Genomic DNA, 19,663 nt, shown 5'->3' on the forward strand with positions numbered 1-19,663 from the left:
TGCCCCAGAGGACACGGCCTCTGAGGAGCGCTTCTGGCATTTTCCACTTTCCTCTGCCGCACATCTCTTCGTGAAGGTGAGTGGAGGAAACGGAGCTGGTGTTTGTTTCCCCTTGGGCATTATTTCATCGTGGTCTCTCCTCATGGTGCCAAGGTCTCCAGCCCTCTGTCGGGGGCACTTTCCTGCCGTGGGGGCCTGGGAGGCCCCGAGTGCCCCGTCCTCGTTCGTGACTTACCAGGTGCTGCTTGCTGCAGTGGCGCTGGCTGCAATCCCGTTCTTACAAGGGCCGATAGAGGTTTTGTGGAGAAAGTCTACTCAAAACAGACTGCGTGTCCTGGGACAAACTGGGTCTAGAAATTTGGGCTGAGACTCGAGAGGCATCCCCAGGCAAGTTCTGCATCCAAGGGAGCCACCAGTCCCTGCAAATGTCATGAAAAACGGAGGGAACTGGGACACTGGGGATTCCCTGGGCTGAAGAGGCAATCACATGGTGGCATTAATGAATTTACTGTAGAAAGTGGGAGTACAGCCAGAGCTGACAGTCATTGTTAATCAGGTTAACTATCAAAAGTTGGTTCTCATTTGTTTAAGAGTTCAGCAAGCCCAATCATTTGGACTTTTGTTTTCCGTAGGCCTGGATAAATGAGTTTTACTAAGGGTTTGTTACTTCTGGCCAGAAAGCTGGATGGATAATGTTTGTCAGGTTAAAAAAAATAATAAATCAAACAGTAGCAGCTTTGCTTTATGAAGAAATCTACCGTTCCGTGTTTGTGCACATACAGGAGGGAGGACTGGGAGAAAAGGCAGATGCACAGCTAAGGTGACAGCACAGCTGGGATTAGGGTTCAGGCGAGGATGTGTGTGGTTGGGAACTTGGGGCACTCTGAGCCTGGTCAAGCAGGAGGCCTGGAAGTCAGAAAGAGTCCCAGGGAGCTTTCTCGCTTCCCACCTCTTGCTGTCTGAAAGGAGGCATCGGGGCTGGACTACTTGCAGCACTGAGTCCTGAGATTTGAAGCATGGGGAGTGCGGGGAAGGAGCTGGGTGAGGGGCTGAGCAAACGCGACTGGGACCAACAGGATGCTTGAGGCAATGCCTAACATTATCCTGAGCCACTAGAGGTTGGCTGCGGCTCTAGCTGCGTGCCAGACATCCCTGTAACACTCTGCCCAGCCCCTTACAGCTTACCAGTGATGGCCTGGATCTGGGCAAAGACCTAGAAACTGAAGCCTCTATTGCTAATGTGGGTCACAGCAAGTTTTGAAAATGCTTTCACTCGTGTCTCCTGACAAGCACAGTACTGCTCTGAAGCTTGTTTATGTTCAAATTATTAAAGATATGTTTCTGGTATTACATCAATGCCAAATACTTATTGTAATCGCATTTTCTTGTTAGGCTCATACTACCTCAAACGTAATCCTTTGAGTTATGTTTGTGTGTGTGTGTATATATATACGTACATAAAGTGTGCAACAAACAAGCTCTGTTGTGGTTCAAAAGAGCCTCCCTCCTCTGGGCAACGATTCTGAGCTGACAAAACTGAAAGGCCACAGCTAGAATCAAAATAGCCTCTTCCCTCCCCACAAGATGACAAACCTGAGGTATGTCATTAATAGCCTTTTTCTCCTCATTCTCTCCTCTATGAAGTCCAGTGACCTATTTCATCTGTCTCAAACAAAGGACTCTTACAAGATCTCCTCTTAAATTTATTTTCTCAACCCTGGGGCCATACAATTACTGCTGCTCACCCATGCTTTTCATGTTTAGATACTGGAAGGATGCACGTATTTTTTGTTGTTACAGCATTCCCATGAAAAATCAGTGGCAGCCAGCATGCTCCTGACTTGGGTTCTGCTCATGGTCAGCCAGTCAAACCTTCCTGAGATGGTTGCAGAAGCAAGTGGTACCTTCATTAAACTGATAGCTGACACATGTGCTGCCTCTCAGGTTCTGATCTCTGCTCAGATCAAAACAGCAGAGACCTGGAGCAGGACCCAGGTGCTGGTTTTGAAGCTGCAGCTATCTCAGCAATGTTTCTGAGGGAGTGTACGATCACCATGTGGTCCAGCCCTGTTGGAATTTCCTCTCAGCATCCGTTTTATTACATCACGTTACAGCAGTATTTTTACATTGGGTGATTTGATACGTACATCAGTACCTTGTTGGACAGTGCACTTTGGACTCATTGCCTGTTAGGCGTGCAAAGTCCAGCACCCGTCCCTTGCAGAAGCTCCTGTTCTTTGGCACAGTCCCAGAGCTGACTTCAGACTAACGTGGCAAGAGCCTGGACGTTGCGGGAGCTCTCAGGGGCCTTGTGGCCGGCGTGGTCGCTTCTCCTCCTTCTGTCTCTATCGCTGCTGCTGGGGCTGTACTGAGCCTTGGCCGCGTGGCTCCGGAAGGCCCGGACAGTTCGAACAGCAAGGATGCAGACCACAAAGCTAGCCAGGTACAAGCAGGCAGCGGCAACGCCGAAGAGGCCGACGGCCGCGTCGCCTCCCTGCACCACGCAGCTCATGGAGGTATAGCCGCGGCGCGCGTACAGCCGCTCGCGCCTCTTGCAGCTCTCCGTGGAGTTCACCTGGCTGACAAAATGCAAGTAGAGGCCGACGGCGGCCACGTAGCTCGCAGCAGCCAGGAGGTTGAAGGCGCACTCACCGACGAGCAGCCCCGGTTTGAGGCGGTGGATGGGCTTCACCCCCACCACAAGGAAGACGAGCGTAAGCGCTGCCGCTGCTAAGCTGAAGGCCACCCCGCCGTAGACGCAGGGGGCTCGCATCTGGGTGATCTGCATGTCCAGCTCTCTCACCTCCTGCAGCTCCGTCCCCTCGAAGGGGCTGTAGGCTGAGTTCAGGTTAAAGGACCCGAGACCCAAGCCGCCGAGGGAAGTGAAGCCTGCGACAGAGGCCTGGGCAGCGCCCACGCAGATCAGCACCAGGAGGTTGACCGTGATTTCCACAAACTTCAGGATGCCTGCGAGGAGCAGAAAGAGGGGAACAGATGTCAAAATCACGTCCTGAGCAAACTGGGGGCGATAAAAATACACCAAAACCATAAACAGCACTATTACAGACACAGTCCTCTTGGCTACAACAGCAGAAGGGTATTTCTTTAAAAGTAATAATGAGAAAAAAAAAATAGTGCGAGCTCTCACGGGTACATTTCAGAAGTTGGGCAAATTATTATTATTTTTTTAAATTTGTCAGTGTGCTTGATAAATGGATCTCCATGGGGATGGAGGGGAAAAATCCATAAAAATTTTACTGTGCTTGTGTTACTGCCAAGGAAAGTGAACGGTGATAGTATTTTGGCCTGTAAGTACTTGGCATAAACACTGAACAAGAAATATCCAGCATGAACAAAATGCTGAGGTGAAAGCTGACAGAAACCTAGAATCTTCTAATGGCTTAAAATCTGTACGGTTATTTAGGTCCTTAAAAAATGTGTTTACTGCTTTAACTTACGTATTTTGTGCCTAAGTTTGTTAATTTTAATGTACTGTCTAATCAGACACAACTTCCACTCTCTTTCACAGAATCTCTTCATAAATATTAAGAAGCAGTTCCTGATAGTTTAGAAAAGTGGGAGACGGGGACAAAAATGCCTTATATATTGGGGTTAGTAGTGGAAATTTGATATCACTTTGTGTTCTCTTATGCATGCCTGGTTTCAGAAGAAAGCCTTATGATTTCTGAGCTGACTTCTCAGGTTATACTACTGATAAAGGTAATCAAGATTTTTTTTTTTAAAGCAAAAATAAAAGAAGTGTATAAATGGCTTCTTTTTGTAGTAGCTGCCTGTCAGGAAAGAGCAGCATGGCTTAGATAAATCTGATTATTCTGTGACAGCTCACTAGGGGTCAGGCTAAGATTAGTAAACGTGACTGATGCAGAAGTGTAGCAGAGCTAGAGTTGCCTATTTGGGAAATGAAAACGCCCAGTGTACCACGTGTGTTCATCCTCTGCTCCTGAAATTAATCACTGAATAGTGAGTCGGCTTAGCCCACTGTAGTCTGACAACCAAGAATGTAAGATGCTTCACACAGCGGTCCTATATTTGTCTTTAGAGCGGGGTGGGATCCTTGGCTTGCATACAGATGTTAATTTTATGCTCCTAACACTGACCAGCATGGCATTCTCGTCTTGAGCAATGGCTCAATTGCTGTCAAGGCTGCGTGGGCTTGAAAAAAAATCCTCTCTTGTGTTGCCGGATGCTTCTAAACGAAGAAAGTCAGCAACAGCTGCTATGAAGGATCACTGGATGTTCCTGTTCAGCCCCTTCTTAGTCCCTCCGCAGAGGGCTGAGACAACAAATACCCTGCTGCTGCTGCTTGCTTTCACTGGAAGGTGCTTCTGACAAGGTTTGACAAGGGCCTTTGGCTACTTCAGGAGTGCCCCTGTCCCCAGACTGGTCCCCTCACTTCTAACACAGCTGTTGGTAGGTGCTGAAGCCCATTCACATCACAGCCCTGTGAACCATCTGATTAGCACACAGGGGAGCAATGACAGCAGTGGTAATACCCAGGAACAGAGTATCTGAGGCTCAGCATGTTTCAGGTTGTGGATGTGTGCATGTTGAGCGGGTGCAGAGAAGGGCGACGAAGCTGGTGAGGGGCCTGGAGAACAAGTCCTACGAGGAGCGGCTGAGGGAGCTGGGCTTGTTCAGCCTGGAGAAGAGGAGGCTCAGGGGTGACCTTATCGCTCTCTATAGGTACCTCAAGGGAGGCTGTAGCAAGGTGGGGGTTGGCCTGTTCTCCCACGTGCCTGGTGACAGGACGAGGGGGAATGGGCTTAAGTTGAGCCAGGGGAGTTTTAGGTTAGATGTTAGGAAGAACTTCTTTACTGAAAGGGTTGTTAGACATTGGAACAGGCTGCCCAGGGAAGTGGTGGAGTCACCATCCCTGGAAGTCTTCAAAAGACGTTTAGATGTAGAGCTTAGGGATATGGTTTAGTGGAGGGCTGTTAGCGTTAGGTTGGAGGTTGGACTCGATGACCTTGAGGTCTCTTCCAACCTAGAAATTCTGTGATTCTGTGATGTGTACACACATTTCATATCCTAACATGAATAGGAAGAGCAGGCAGAGAAGACAGTGTTATCGCTGAGGAAGAAATAAGCAAGCACTTCTATGCATGTTTTCTTCAGAGATGATGCCCATTTCTGCATGAAAACCTGCCTTTTCCTTGACTTTTCCTTGACTCTTCCTCCACACAACCATTTCTGTGAAGCACGGCAATAATCATGCTGTTAACTAAATGTGTTCATGAGGCTTCGTCATCTAAGGAAGCATTTGTGAAGCTGTATGTAAAGAGAAATTTAAATCTCGGTCAATGACACAGGATTTGGGCCTCCTTGTGCCAAATTCAAACAATGAAGGCAAAGAGACTTGAAGTTTTTAATGGGTACTGAGTCACTGCTTTAACTAGGACTGCTCAAAATATTTTTGAAGAGTAATTTTAGTATAGGACTCTTCCTGTTTCACCTGCTGCTCCACGTTTGTAACAGCATAAAAACAACTGACCCCAATCCTCAGTGGCATTGCTCGAAAATTTCCTGTGTACTCACACAAAGCCTTGACTTTACTGAGCCGACTGCTGGTACTACAGTAGGACTGGCGTGATGTGATGGGAGGAGAAACATAATCAGCGTGGGCTACTGCATTTTTAAAGTGCAGCAGTAGATGCTTTAATGGCATGCCTGGAAAATTTATTTTGGCACAGCATTCAGGTTGGACAGGTTTTCTATGTACCTGTGGTGTTCTCACACATGCCTGCTGTAGAATTGATTGGAGTGACTAAGCGATGGAGAGAGGTTCATTAGCAGCTACTCCATCAGTTATTTGCAATGTCTGGGTTGACTTTAAAACAAACAAACTCTGATATTAAAGAAAATCATAAAATGATGAACACTGTGTAGAACAAAGCTGTGAATGTAAGGTCTCCGATGACAGCCAGCAGGGTTTGTGAAAGCAGTAGGCAATTAATGGGTAGTCCAATTGTACAATCTTTGGGATTTTGAAGGAAATATTAAGCCCTGCTATGTTCAAGGCATATGTCCAGGCACCCTAAAAACTTCATATGACGTTCACCTGTAATCTGTTACAGTTAAAAGCTGATACCCAATCTATTGTACTAGTATAAACAGGACAGACAGACTCGAGAAATAAGGAGTTGGACAGTTCAATTTTGAGTATTAAGTCTGTCAAGGTATGCCAATTAACACATTGTAGCAGTGATCTATGTAAAGCATTATTCTGCAGGCAAAAAGGACCGAGTTCACATCCACACTTCTGAGTCTACGTTGCCATTCCTACTTTCACAGGCTGGTTAGCAAAGTCATCTTAGTTACAGCTGTAGAAACCACGTTGCCAAAAACTTTTCCAAAGTGGCAGCTGCTGATCTATTTTTTCTTTTTTTTTTTTTTTTTTCCTCTTCCTTTCTCAAGGTCAAAATCTTGGGATCAACCTAAAATGTTACTGATTTATATCAGAATTAGCAAAGCAAATAGCTGGCTTTGGGAATGAGCTCTCTCCGTATTGAGTAATGAGACTGAAGTCTGGGTTCCTCGATTTCCATTTCCCTTCCCATACCTTTCTGCACTGCTTTTCAACACTAAAGGTGGGAAGAGCTGATGCAATCCAGAAGGCTGTGGATGCTGCCAGGAGCTTTCCAGAGGATTGCTTCACTCATTCTATAAAACCCAAATCTGCAATGGATGATACCTTCAATTTACTGCACTTGCTTTGTAACTTTGCTGTGTAAGCTACCTGCTGAAACAAACACAGTGACTTCCACAAAATGCAATCTTTCAACTTATACTATTTATCTATCTGTTTTTCTCTCCCTTCCATGAGAAGTGCATGCTTTGCCATTGCCGTGGCATCAATGTAGTGATCAATAGCTTTGTTTTATATCAAAGGGTGGGCTCAAACATGCAGCAAAGCAAGCAGGCAGCCTGGAAGGGTGCAGAGCCACAGGCAGCTGACCTTGCTCTAACAGGTCCTACCCAGTCATCGTGTTCTTCCCTGGCCCTGTAACAACTCTGGCCTAGTATCAGGCCCTTCCAAGGGCTGTTTTAAGACATTAAAAGAGCAGGAAGCAATTCAACTCTTTTCTTGTGTGCTGCTGTTTTTTCCTGCAACTTTAGCAACTTGAAGTGACTCACGGAGCATCTGATGAGCAACTGTGCTTGGCACGAGTTTAGCAGGGGAAGTAACACAGCCAGGACCAGGGGAGGATCAGAAGCTCTCCTTTTCAGGTGAGGCGAGCTGTTAAATCTGCATGTGTTGTCCCACAAAAAGACACTGTGTGACTGTGTGGTACCCAGCAAACCCACGGCGTGTTCAAGTCTCATGTGTTGGAAGCTGCCAAGTCTTTTTCACCAGGCACCGTGGCAACATGCAGGCACCACGATCAGCATGGGTACGTACATGCGTCCACAAAGTAACACGGTCAATTCCTGTTTGTTCCTCTGTTTCCACAGCTGACAAAATCCCATCTGTAGGACAGGCAGATCTGGCTGTTCCTCTTGAACTCCCTCTGACCCCGTGAGGGCCTGACTAATAGACGAGGCCTTCACAGCGTCTCCCTCCACTGCGCCTTGGCACAGCAGTCACTTTTTTTCCCTCTGTTGACCGCACGTGGGCTCCTCCTCCTGACTCTTCTGGTATCATGCCTTCCTGTTGATTTAACATCCCGAAGATGCTTTATGTTCCTCCCTCTCTGCATGGCTGCTGGCTCACTCTCTCCCTCTGCTCCCCTCGCAGGCCATGTGCCATTGGGATCGGCGGTCCCAGGGCTGTCCGTCTGTCCCTCTGAGACACCTCGCCCCTAGTGCCATGGTGCATGTGCCAGAGCAGGCAGCACAAGGAAAAAACACACGCGAACCCGCACAGGTAAGTGGTGCCTGTGTCACGTCCCATTAGGGGTCGCTCGAGGAGAAGGGAAGACAGTCAGTGGCTACAACACATGCAGTAACAATAATTCTCCCAGCCTTTCTCACTAAAACTTGTCTCGTCTTCCAGTTTGGGGAGCTTTCTGCTTTTCAGAGCTAATGTTTTTTTATTTTTTTTTCCCCCCTCCAAAGGAGCAGGCAAGTATTTTGACCATATATAGCAACTTACAAAAGCTGGAGACAGTCCTGAAAAGGATCTCATATGCTGAACTTCTCTCGGCAGTGCAGGTTTTGCGTTCCACAGAGAGCAAGGACACAGCTCAGTGTGCAGCTTTGGTCACCTCTGGGCTAAACTGAGTCGGTGGCAGGAGAAATACAATGGGTGGGAAGGAGAGAAAATGTCAAAGGAAAAGGAATTTTGTTCCCCTTTTGGAAGGGCACAAAAACGTGACAGAAGAGAGGAGGAAGCAAAACAACGGAGGAGACCTAAAGAAGGGAAATGAAAAGGAGAAAACAGTCGCGACAGATCAAAAATGTTAAATCTGGATGCAAAGTATTACAGTATCTTGCTAACGGTATTCTTTCCCCCATGTAGACTTACTCTTACTGAAATGAGTAACGAGAAGTAGACCAACTTCATTAATGCAAGTTCAGGGCAATGCACAGCTTTGCCAGAAATAAGCAAACCTTCCCCAAGCCCCCACACCACCGCTATTTCTGTAGCTCTCCGTGTTCTTTAGTCAGTGGTCAGATTTAACTTTCAGTGAGTTATGTTAAAATCTCCCTAATAGGGTAACATTCAGAGGATTAAAAAACAAACCGAAACAAAACTCAGAACACAATAGTTACAAACAGGGAAAATTAAATTATTCATGTGCTCTAGAAAGAAGCACTACCACTGCCTTTTAATGAGTTGTCCCTCTTTACTAAAGACAATCACTCTGCTAGGAAATCCCAAAGGATGATCAGCCTTATTTTTAATGATTCACACAAGCCTTATGTTAATAATTAATGCTCAAATTCAAACGACTGCCCTGTTTTTAATGTGTATTGTCTTCACTTGAAGAACTATTGTCCCACCTGCTCTATCCAATTTTCACAGACTTGATTTGCAGAACTACTTCAGCAGCCTCCGTCCCCACAGAGTTTCCCACCGCCGCATGACACTGATTTACTTGCAACTGAGGCACAGTTTCAGTGTTTTTTCCCTGCCTGGGAACAACAGCTTTTGTCCCAGCAGTTCCTCAAAGCATCAGTTCTAAGCATGGTTTTAACTTCTCTCCTGTTAACCCAGCATGAGTCACCTTCTATAGTTTTGGAAAAGGTGGGAAGCAGAAGGTCTTGCATTAAACTCCAGCACTTACTAATACTGATTTAAATACAATAGCTGTAAAAAGCCTTAGATGTTTTGTGTCCCTGGTAGGTCTCTGCACAATCAGCTCATGTTCTGCATTTCAGAAAATGGCATTTATTTTCTTCCTAACGTACCCGTAGTTCGGTCAGGTAGTAAACAAAATCTTGGTATCGAAACTAACCTGCAGGGTTTTTATGCCTTTTTTTTTTAAAGCCCAGAAAACAATGAAATGCTCGTTTCTTATGCCAACTTTCTGTAGCCACTCCTTTCATTTAAGCTGAAACTGAGCCGCCTTCAGAAGGTATAAAATAAAGATTGGGGTGTTATCGCTCCTTAAGTAACCATAATCTGGCTGAAGGTAGGGCAGGTTGGAGGAGCCTGTGAACCGGAGCTTCTCATTCCCTTCACAACTTGTGGGTTGTCATACCTGGCGAGCAGCATTCCTGCCTGGGTGTATTTCTCTCCTTGAAGTGAGCTGTGATCCTGTGCTCACGAAATACAGCTACTGTTCAATATAGTTGCTCTGCTGTATCGATCAGCTTGGAGAGACGCTTTCTGAAGACAACAGTTTTTCTTGGTTGCTAGAATTTGGGTCAGATGAGAGGCAGACAAACCCAGTGACCTTGCAAGAAAGATGGTACCACTCTTATTTTACACTGGGAGAGTGCAGACTTAACTAAGATTTCCCAGTAGGGAACCATGGAGCAGAGTCTAACATATTTTGAACAGCTAATGCCAGCTTTGCCTGCTTTCTTTCCCTGCTACCTTAGTTCCATCTTCTCAGTTGCAGTTCTTCCCTCTCTAAAAACAATAACGCACCCGTTAGCACAATCCCAAAAGGTGGGTGAAAACAATTGATGTAAAAACGTGGGCAGAGGGAAGTCGCATATCATGACAGGGCAACAGTTTGTTAAAGGTAGAAGATGTTATCTGCAACGACTGGAGCTCCCCTTCACGGATTTATAGAGCTAACTGCTCGTGGTTATTTGTATTTTGTGGCAAAACCAAGCTTACCTCGAAATTAAATACTCTTCAGAACAGGAAGGTTACCTGCAGCTCTGCTGTGCACTGTATCTTGCTCATGTGCAATATTAATTAAGCATTTCCAATCACCTGGACTATCTTCACTTGCTTAGCTCCATCCAATTCACACTATTAACGCCCTCTGTCTTTACAATTCCAGGATTAAAAACTTGATGGCAAATTTCAGCTGTTGTTCACACTGTATTTAACTATATTTTGTAAGAAGGGGCATGCTACCTAATTACAAGTGAGACTATAGGGGAACTTGGTGCTCTGTTCTTGTAACAGAAACATGTTGAAATTAACTGAGTGTCTACTAGCATGATCCTTCTGCTTAGGGTGACTTTTCACCTTGTTATTTTTTCCACTCTACGAGTATTTGCCAGCATGTGTAGCTACAGGAAGAACTTAGACTGTGCTTTGTGAAAACAACAGCTTATAGATGTTTACATTTGAATTAATGCTGGCTTGTTAATGCATGAGTATAACTTGGAGAAAGTCATTGTTATTCCCTAATTCGATTTCCTCCTTCAAATAAATTTAGTTTGATATTTCCTCCCGGCTAAGTTTGAAGTCATAGACTTTTTTCTGTTGTTACAAATCATAATGCTGTCTTCTTCTGAGAGGAAGTTGGCTTTAATGATTGTGGACGTTAGAATGTAAGCTAAAGACATGATTGTTTGGAAGCGCCTACAACATGCTTAAGAAATCTGATACTGTTCGTGGCGTCTCTTTAAGCTGTAATCATGGCAGGAAAGAATAGGGATTTGATTATATTTGTTCCATCACAAACTTTTTTCTATCCATTTTAAATGCTGTCTCCCTTAAATGCCACATGGGTTGAAGTACTAAAAAAAAAAAAGTTAGCACTCAAGTTATGACTAACATGGTACAATTTGATTCAAGGCTAAAATGCAGGCGTTTTCTCAGTCAGATACTGACCAAAGATGATGGTAGAAACCTTGTTTACCTTCACCATTTAAGCAAAACTAAAGAAAACATTACCCTGCAATTGCATTGCTCCACCTCTTTCACACCAATATACATAATGAAATCATAACAAGAAGTTTTTGAGGTCAAGTGACCAAGTATCAGTGACCAATTTCAGATCAGCAATTCGTTCTTGGTTTTGGCTCAGATTTTGTTCTCTCTAAGGTGAAGGAACAAGCGTGGCAGCCAGCCTTGAACAACTTCTCTTGTTCCTTCTAAGCAAAGCAAATATGATTGCTAACTTAATTTTCATAGAACTATAGAAATCTTATCTGGGCTTACTGAGAAAGCAAGTTCAATGTGATCGCCTAAAATAACTTCAGCTCTAAGTACCCCCAGGCCAAAAACTCTGTAATTTTCAACATGTGTTGTCGTAGCTGTTGAAAATGGTTATTCCAAGCGTTAGTTCCTTAGCTGATGATAGGTTTGTCTTTATCAGAAGTTTATTTCCAATTCCTATGTAATTATAAAGAATACCTAGACAGCTTGACACCATTCTATAAGCTGTTGTGTACTACAGAAACAGAAGGTGGCAAACTTCTCTGTCTATTGTCTTTTGAACCTACAATCTGCAGATCCAAAAGTGTGACTTACCCTATGAAATAAAGCACATGGTAGCTAGAAATAAAGCTAGCATAGCAAAGAAGAGTCAAAAGTTCTGTAGAGGGGCAGGTGTTTGAAAGAATCACCAGATATATGAAGAAAGGCAAACCAAGTGGTACTACATCTTATTTTTCAAAAGATGTTTATGATGAAGCTTCTAGTTAACAGCTCTTAAAGGACACCAGCTCCTGTGAGATAAAAGGGAAGATCCTCTCACGGATTAGTAGCTGTTAAAAGAAAATAAAGAGGAAATGACTGGCTTTCAAGAAGATGGAATTAAGGGAGAAATCTTTGTTCTGTGCTGCCACACAACTGAAGTGAGAAGTTACCCAGTTCACAAAATGGTTCCTATTCCATAGAACAACTCGCTCTCTCCTGGTCCAAATCCTTGCATTTCTCCTAAATTTGCACTCTAGTATATTGTTTGAGAGGACGTGTAAGTAGATGCCTTCTTTATACGACCCAGTACTGCTACCCATGTGGTATCGACCTGAACAGCTTTGAAGAGGTCTTGCTCACGGAATTTTTTAGCAGATCTTTTCCTTCTGTTTTCAGGATGAAAGGATTAAAAAAGGAGAGCAGAATGGTATGAAGTTTCTTAGATAGTATCAAATGTTCCTAATGGCGCACGAGTTTAGTATCAGTTGGCAGTTGTTCCTTCCATTATATTCATGTTGGGTTTATTTTCACACAGCAGTTAAAGGGAAACAAGAAAAAAAAGTGTGTGGGGGTTATTGACAGAAGGAGAGAATAATAAAAGATAGGAGAACAATGTATTTTTTTTTGCTGCTGCTTGCAGTTCAAGTGTTAGAAGGATCCCTGTGAAAAAAATCAGCCTATTTATGAAACTTGACTTTAGCTTTTTGGGATATTGCTGGTGAAAAGCATGGATAAAGAGGGCAGTATTTAGGTGAAGCAAATACTTGACAGAGCTCTGGCTGTTTAGAATTTCTCGCTGGTATGACAAACTCATCAACATGCACTGAAAACTTAAGTAGAGTTGCTGGGAAAAAGGAAAAGATAGATTTAGTGAAAGTAGAGAGATGCGTGCTCGGAGAATTCACATTTCGCTGGAAAAGACTGTGCTAGATCACCTGATTTCTCAGCCTCACTTGATACTACTCATTTATTTTGGAATTAAGGCAATCGGGAAGGGGGATTTCATCAGAGTGCTGATAAAACATTGGCACAAGAGAGATAGTTAAGAAGCATTTCCAGGAACTTTCAATGCTGTAAGAAGTTGTACCTCACATGTACTGACTTTGTATTCTACAGTTCATGTCGTTTTTCATTTGTAATGTTTGCTATCTGACTGAAGGAAATACAAAATTCTGCAAAACCACTCTAGGAAATTCCGCTAAATCTTGGTACTTTCAAAAATTAAACGGGGTGGTAAAATTCTCATGATCTTATCAACCTCAAATTTCATTTATTGAAATAAAACCATTAACGAAATGGTTTATTTTCTAGATGATCTCTTTTCCCTCTTCCACTGCAAGCTCAGACACTAAATTTTTTGGGAAATACTGAGCAATAGCTGGGGGATGGTGGGATTGAAATCATCATCATCAACTGATGCATGCAAATCTAGGACATTTTGAAAATGTTAATGATGTTTAATGCACTGAAATAATGAGAAGCAAATGGGGGGGAAAAAAGCCCAAGTCCCATTAAGCTATCCATAAGTCTAAACAACCAGTGAAACTGGAAACTAAAAATAACGGGACATTTCATTTTTCTAAACCTGTGAAAAAATAGCACACGGAGTCTTCTAAGGTTTTTCAGACAAGTTAAAACAATCCAGCATTGCTGCAGGTAGAACTGCCAATACAATCTTATCAGGAATAAAATAATTACGGGTCAGTGTCAGTAAATATGCTAACTGCTGGAGTAAAAACTCCTTGAAAAAAAAAAAAAAAGCTGCATAAAAATAAACAATTACAACATATTTACGAGAAAATAGCTCACTCTTAAAATTGTTCACACAGAGAGAAATATCGAGAGTAAATCTAGTGTGTTATTTAACTTCCCTTCATGGAACAAAGAAATAATCTTGTATTATGTGTTTTCATTTCCTTGCAACAACTGAACTCTTCTTTTGTCTCTTTAGTATCTAAAAAGCCTTTCAGTCTTCTCCACTAACTGCATGTTTCAACTTAGACTGCAGTGGGTCTTTCTTAAAAACAAAGTGAGAACGCTCTCTGTCCTGAAGAGGGAAAACTTTAAAGGAGCAGTGGGTATTTTAGCTACTTTTTTTTCCAGTTTACGGGAATGAGTTTAACTTAAGAGTTAGGCTGATTTCCTCCCACATTCATGATTGCTTCTCTGTTTGTTGTAGCCACTTTCTAGGTATGAAAAAAAAAACACACTTGTATTTCTAAAGAGCTGTTTTGTTGGATTCATGTCCGTAGAATGGTTCTGTGTCATGCTATGTGACTTTATAAAGATGCATCAGTGATGACTGGATTACATACAGAGCTGATAAAAAGTGAGAAGAATGTGTCAGAATGCTGCAGCTTTGATGCTTCATTAGTCATACTTAAATTGCCTAAGGATGCAAGTATCTATTTTATTCCTAAATCCCAAAGCTTAACTCTTGTTGCACAAACTGGCAATTATGCACATGACCCATGCTGGTGCTCTGGATGCAAAGTACCTCTGTAAATCTTGCTTTTCCATACCTAAAACTAGTTACTAACCTGCAGTTACGTCATTCATTAATTTTAACCTAGAATTTTATGTATTCCCCTCAGCTTTACACTGTTGTGCTTCTGAACACAGAAATCAAAACCAAGACCAGCCCTTGGAAGGAGAGGAGTAGACGGCAGGTAGTAAGAACCTCACGTACCTCTTGTTGTGCATACCTTTGAACACTTCATTGAGAAGGTCTCCTTGGGAGGATAATACTGAGGTGGTGGGCCAAAATATTCCTGTGATGCTCCGGAAGCTTTAGAGTATGAGTCTGAGCAAACAGTGGAAGCCCTTGAGTGCTGGCCACCTCGGATATCTCTTGTTGACCTACGGTGGAGTAAACAGGTAACGTACAGTAATTAGATCACGCTTTCTTGTGAACGTGAAAACGTTAAAAACTGGAAGAAGCTCCTGTTAGTGGAACCAGCTGACTTGTTTCATAAGGCTCTGATCTTTTTTGCTTGTGTCTTTTGAAAGCAAATACCCCAAATACTTGCATAAATCCATGTTCACAAGGATATTTGCACTTGATCATGCGTTGTTATTTTGGAAAGATCTGTACTCACTGGCTGACTTGGTTGGGTTACTCACAAAAGGCAGCAAGAAGGGTGTGAGGGGAGAGTTCCTGTCCCCTTAAAAATGAAGTTAACAGATATTTTTCCATGAAAAACATTTTTAGCTAGTCCAAAGAATAAAAATTAAAATTATTTTCAAATTTAAAAAAGCAGATGAAGGTGTTCAAACTGGGGAAAAACATTAGCCTGTTTATGTCTTTCCCTCTTTTCTGAACTCCCTAATGACAGGTGAAGAAGAATCTAAAAACAGCCAAAATAAATGAATTTCATGGATCTCAGCTTAGCATCTCTATTTGTATACTTCAAATTGGAATTGTCTGGCTTGCTGCAATGACATACAGCTCCGCAAATCAAGACTGATGATGTTTAAGGTTGGTGGGATTTAGATTATTCTGTATGAAAAGTGCAATTTGCTTTTTTAAAACTGAGTTAACACTCAGGTTAAAAGAAACAGTGGCTGTAAATCACTTTGTAAATGCTTGGTCTAATCTCAATGTTCCCCCTCATTTGAAGGAGAATTGGAACTTGCCTTTTTCAAGGTACAGCTGGATGATGTTGTTATTACAGGGTATTTTAAGTCTCATTCCACATTACTGTTTTTATGTCTTCCTATTCAATTATTATCTTGAACTTCTTATCCACATATCAGTATTTTCAACTGTAGTTTTGTTTCCTAGTATCACAGCACTTGGGATTATCTTCATCCAATTCCAGATTCAACTTACAAAAATATTATCACATTCATCCACATTAAATCATGCTCTTTGTAATCTTACATTTTAATTAAGACCTTCAGTAACAAGACCAATGCTAACATCTCCGTGTGCAGCTGCCAACAGCTCTATTTGGCTGAAACAATCCTGATTTTTCTGACCTTTGTCCTGTGTCTTGTGCAACCACCAAAGCATCCTGCGCAGCTGTGTCACATAAATTAAATAAGCTGTGTGATTTATAAGACTTCCAGTTAACTTGAAAGCAATCCCTTTGGTACTTCTGATGCAGCTGCTTCTCTCTATTGTATCTTGCTACATGCCAAAAAAACAAAACAAAAAATAAAAATAAAAAAACAGCTCCCCTAATGTTCAGTAACTGAGTACAATTGGAAAAAAAAAATTCTTCTAGATGTTTTTTTTTCTTCCTCATAATGGGCCTCTTCTGGCCACCTTTGCTCCTGATTCCCTCCAGGACTTTCCAGTTCAGGGTAATGCAACTCTTTCTTCTCGGCAACGAGAGGAAGCGTGCTACAGGAGTTTCAGACAGAAATGCACTGTGAAAGAGAAATACTGTCGCTAGAAAGTCTTGGCTCGTAAGGGAGTGCATTAGGCACCCAAATTACAGCTCCTACAAAACTCTTCCCATCTCTTCAGTTATGGTATCTGGAGGTCTTTTGGTCAATGACCCTAAGACTTCACCAACGTACTGTAATTTTCTTTCAAAATCAGTTGTTCTTGAGAGGTATACAGGAGAAATGTTGTTACAGTATACCAAACTCCATCAAAACGATTAATGCACAAGTTTTTTGATTAGTTGCAGTGAAGACTGGTCGCCGCCAGAGTCTTGGCTTGACTCTAAGAATGATCTCTGTGGCTGTTATAGATCTGTATCTGCAGCTTCCCTTTCTCTACTCCATGCTGTATACAGTGAAGGTCTGTTGGCCTTTACGATCCTTCCACCAATTTTCAGTCTGCATCCAGTAATTTAATTGTAATGGCAAAAACAAAAGTCCAGAGATGTTGCTTCAGTGATGCCGTATGTGACACCCCTAACACCTTTCTTTTTTCCCCACAGTGGGGTTAATTAATATATTCCCGGCAAATGCTGCTCTCCTTCTAACATGTTGAAGATAATTTAACTATATTCCCTCGTGATCTTTGCTTTTACTTAGGACAATCATACAGCCTCTGAGGATGACACTCTAGGCTGATTTTTGTTCCCATTTCTCTCATAATTTTCATAGCACGTTAGCTAGTTTTCGTCATACAACAGGATTATCATCCAATTTTTTTTTATATTTAGCTGAAAGTACTCTTTCTAGTCCACACAGTGCATTTCACTACTGCTTTTATTCTCATCCTGTTTTTCTTGCTAATGTGTATTGTTGGGGAGGACTTCAGCATTAGAGCTTTTCAAGAATCTTTGTTACATTTATCTCCTCCCCGCTCCTTGACTTTTTTCTTAAATTGCCTCACCTTACAAATAGGCCCCCAGAGGCTAAGCGGATGTGAGGAACACCTTACTGCCCTGGCTGATTTGCTGCTGGTGTTTACAGCTGCAGACCTCTCTCCAACAAAGCAACCACTGGCATGCCCTCAAAGAAAAACCGTCTAAGCTAAGTTCTAATATGCTGTAGGCTAGCCAGGCTGAAAGGAAGAGTATAATATCCTGAGAGTTTATTTGCCACTCCAACCCTTCTATTAGTTTGTTTATCGTACTGATAGTTGGCTGACCCGCTATCGAGTGCCATGAACCGCCTGGGGCACTTAAATAAGTACTCATTTATTGACTGCAACTACTTACATCAATTTTGTTTTGGATTAGTATGAACTTGTTCATAGCCGAGCTAGACCAGCCTAAGAATTCGGTTAAGTGCTTGTGCTGGTCTCAGTCAAGTGATGTTCTGTATTAAACACTGTGTATTTAGCAAGCCTTCACTTGCTCTTGCCTGCTGACCAACTTCTTAACCACCTGTACAAAGACCCGTGGCCACACTTCAACTGCTTGTGACCCAGCTTTATCCAGATAACCCTATGAAAATCACAGCTCTGCCTGTGTCACAAAGCCTCTCTTTCTACCTCCTCTTAGGATGCTGTTACCCTGGAGCTCAATAAAAAATTAAAAATTGCTTAAAATTTCAGAGTAAAATAGTTTCCTGATTCTTAAAGCAGCATGCTCATGCTTCGTGATTTCAAGGCTGAGTAAATGCTTTCTTTACTACCCTAATATGAATGTTTTTAAAAGCAAAAAAGAGGGCAGGCACCGTAGACCTGCTGTGATATGTTCCTTTAAGGTGGTCAAACCTACCTTCCATTGTATGGGTATTGCTTTCTTGTTCTTCTCTCTTCCTCATACCTGTCGGATCCATGATCCTCGTGGTGCCTGCGCTGCTTTTCTTGGTATCGTCTCCCATCATGAGGCATCTTGTCTTACATGTATTGTTTTTCTTTCTGAAATAACTTCCTGCACCAGAAAAATGAAACTGTTTCATTTTATAGCTCTACTCAGTTATTCATTGACCAGCACTTACAGAACACGTCCATTTCATGCTGGTTCAAGGCTTGGTAGAGACTTCCTTAAGAAGTGAAGGAAGTAAAATCCTTTAAACCGCACGTCAATTAAGTTCAGTAAAGAAGGATGTTTTTCTCTGCATTTCCCTATTGATCAAGTAGTCGTGTTTTTTCTATACTCAACAGTTTTTGCACTGAGGTGATTAGGTTTGCTCATACCCTTATGTCTCTGCTGCAAGGACAAGGCACGGTGTCCACAAAGAGTGTGGATCTTGACTTTGTTACCGTACTTTGTTTGTTTTTAAAGCCAATACAGCATTAAACACATCAAATAGCTACCACCCAACCTGCCAACTTTTATTCTGGAGTTTTCCAAGCGGAAGGCACCCCTCGGTGTCAACAGACATGTTACCAAACATTGTGTCTCTTTGGGAAAACATGCTACAGGCAAAGCTGAAACTAACTTTGCACAAAGATATATCCTTCGTAATTTTATACTAGTTGTTTACAGGGGTGTTTCTTCCTGGAAGTGTCTCTACCCTTCGGCTGTAGGAGATCTCAGCGCGCAGCCTCAGCCCCTCAGCGACCCTCTGCCATCACCGCAGCCCTTCAGCCTTGCCCTAAAAGCACCCCAGTCGATTGGGTTTCGACTGATCGCCCTCAGGCCTCGCTGACCGCCTTCCCTTCCTCCTCCTCAGGGTGCCATTAAAGCCGGCAGCCTATTTATTTATTATATTTTCACGGCGCACAGCCGAAGAGCCGCTGCCCCCCCCCCCCCCCCGCTGCAAGCCGCGCTCCCCCTCCTGAGGCAGAGGGCGCTCCGCATGGCGGCCGCCACCCGCTCCTACCCCCGGGGGCAGCGGGGATCCTTCCCCGGGGACAGCCCGGCCCCCAGCCCGGCCACCTCTCCCCGCTGCCCCCGGCCCCTCACCTGAGGGCAGCGCCGAGCTCCGGCTCCCGGCCAGGGCCGTCCCCCGGCGGCGGGGAGGCGGAGGCGGCCGGCGGCGGCCCGGCCCCTGGCGCAGGTGCTGCCCTGCGCCATGGCCGCCCTGCTCGGGCTGCGGCCCGCGGGGGGCCCCCGGGTTTGGGGGAGAGAAATGCTGTGTCCCGGGGCGTGTGACAGCCCTGCTTCTCTTTAATTTAATAAAAAGAAGTCCTCGTTCTCCTACTCCTAAGTGGGGCCCTGAGAGGGAGTGCAAGCGGACGAGTGATAAAGTAAAAATCCCAGCCCTCTGTCAGCTTCCAGCTACGTGCAGGGCTTGAAGACATGCAGCGAGAGGCGCGGAGGCAAAATAAAATTTTGAGGAAATTTGTCCCCA

At 43.6% G+C, this 19,663-nt stretch overlaps 1 protein-coding gene across 1 annotated transcript; it reads right to left on the reverse strand.

Annotated features, from left to right (window-relative positions):
* Window positions 1-1,810: 1,810 nt before the first annotated feature.
* LOC311222576 (MARVEL domain-containing protein 3-like) lies at window positions 1,811-18,275 on the reverse strand. Its single transcript, XM_084306943.1, has 3 exons — window positions 18,142-18,275; window positions 14,703-14,872; window positions 1,811-2,967 (listed from the first exon to the last, which is right to left on the reverse strand). Exons 1-3 carry the CDS (start codon window positions 18,255-18,257, stop codon window positions 2,261-2,263), a joined length of 993 nt encoding a protein of 330 aa, XP_084163069.1. The 5' UTR covers window positions 18,258-18,275; the 3' UTR covers window positions 1,811-2,260.
* Window positions 18,276-19,663: the final 1,388 nt, after the last annotated feature.

The sequence above is a fragment of the Netta rufina genome, assembly GCF_964035555.1.
Source record: "Netta rufina genome assembly, chromosome: 2".
In the NCBI taxonomy this organism is placed as follows: domain Eukaryota; kingdom Metazoa; phylum Chordata; class Aves; order Anseriformes; family Anatidae; genus Netta; species Netta rufina.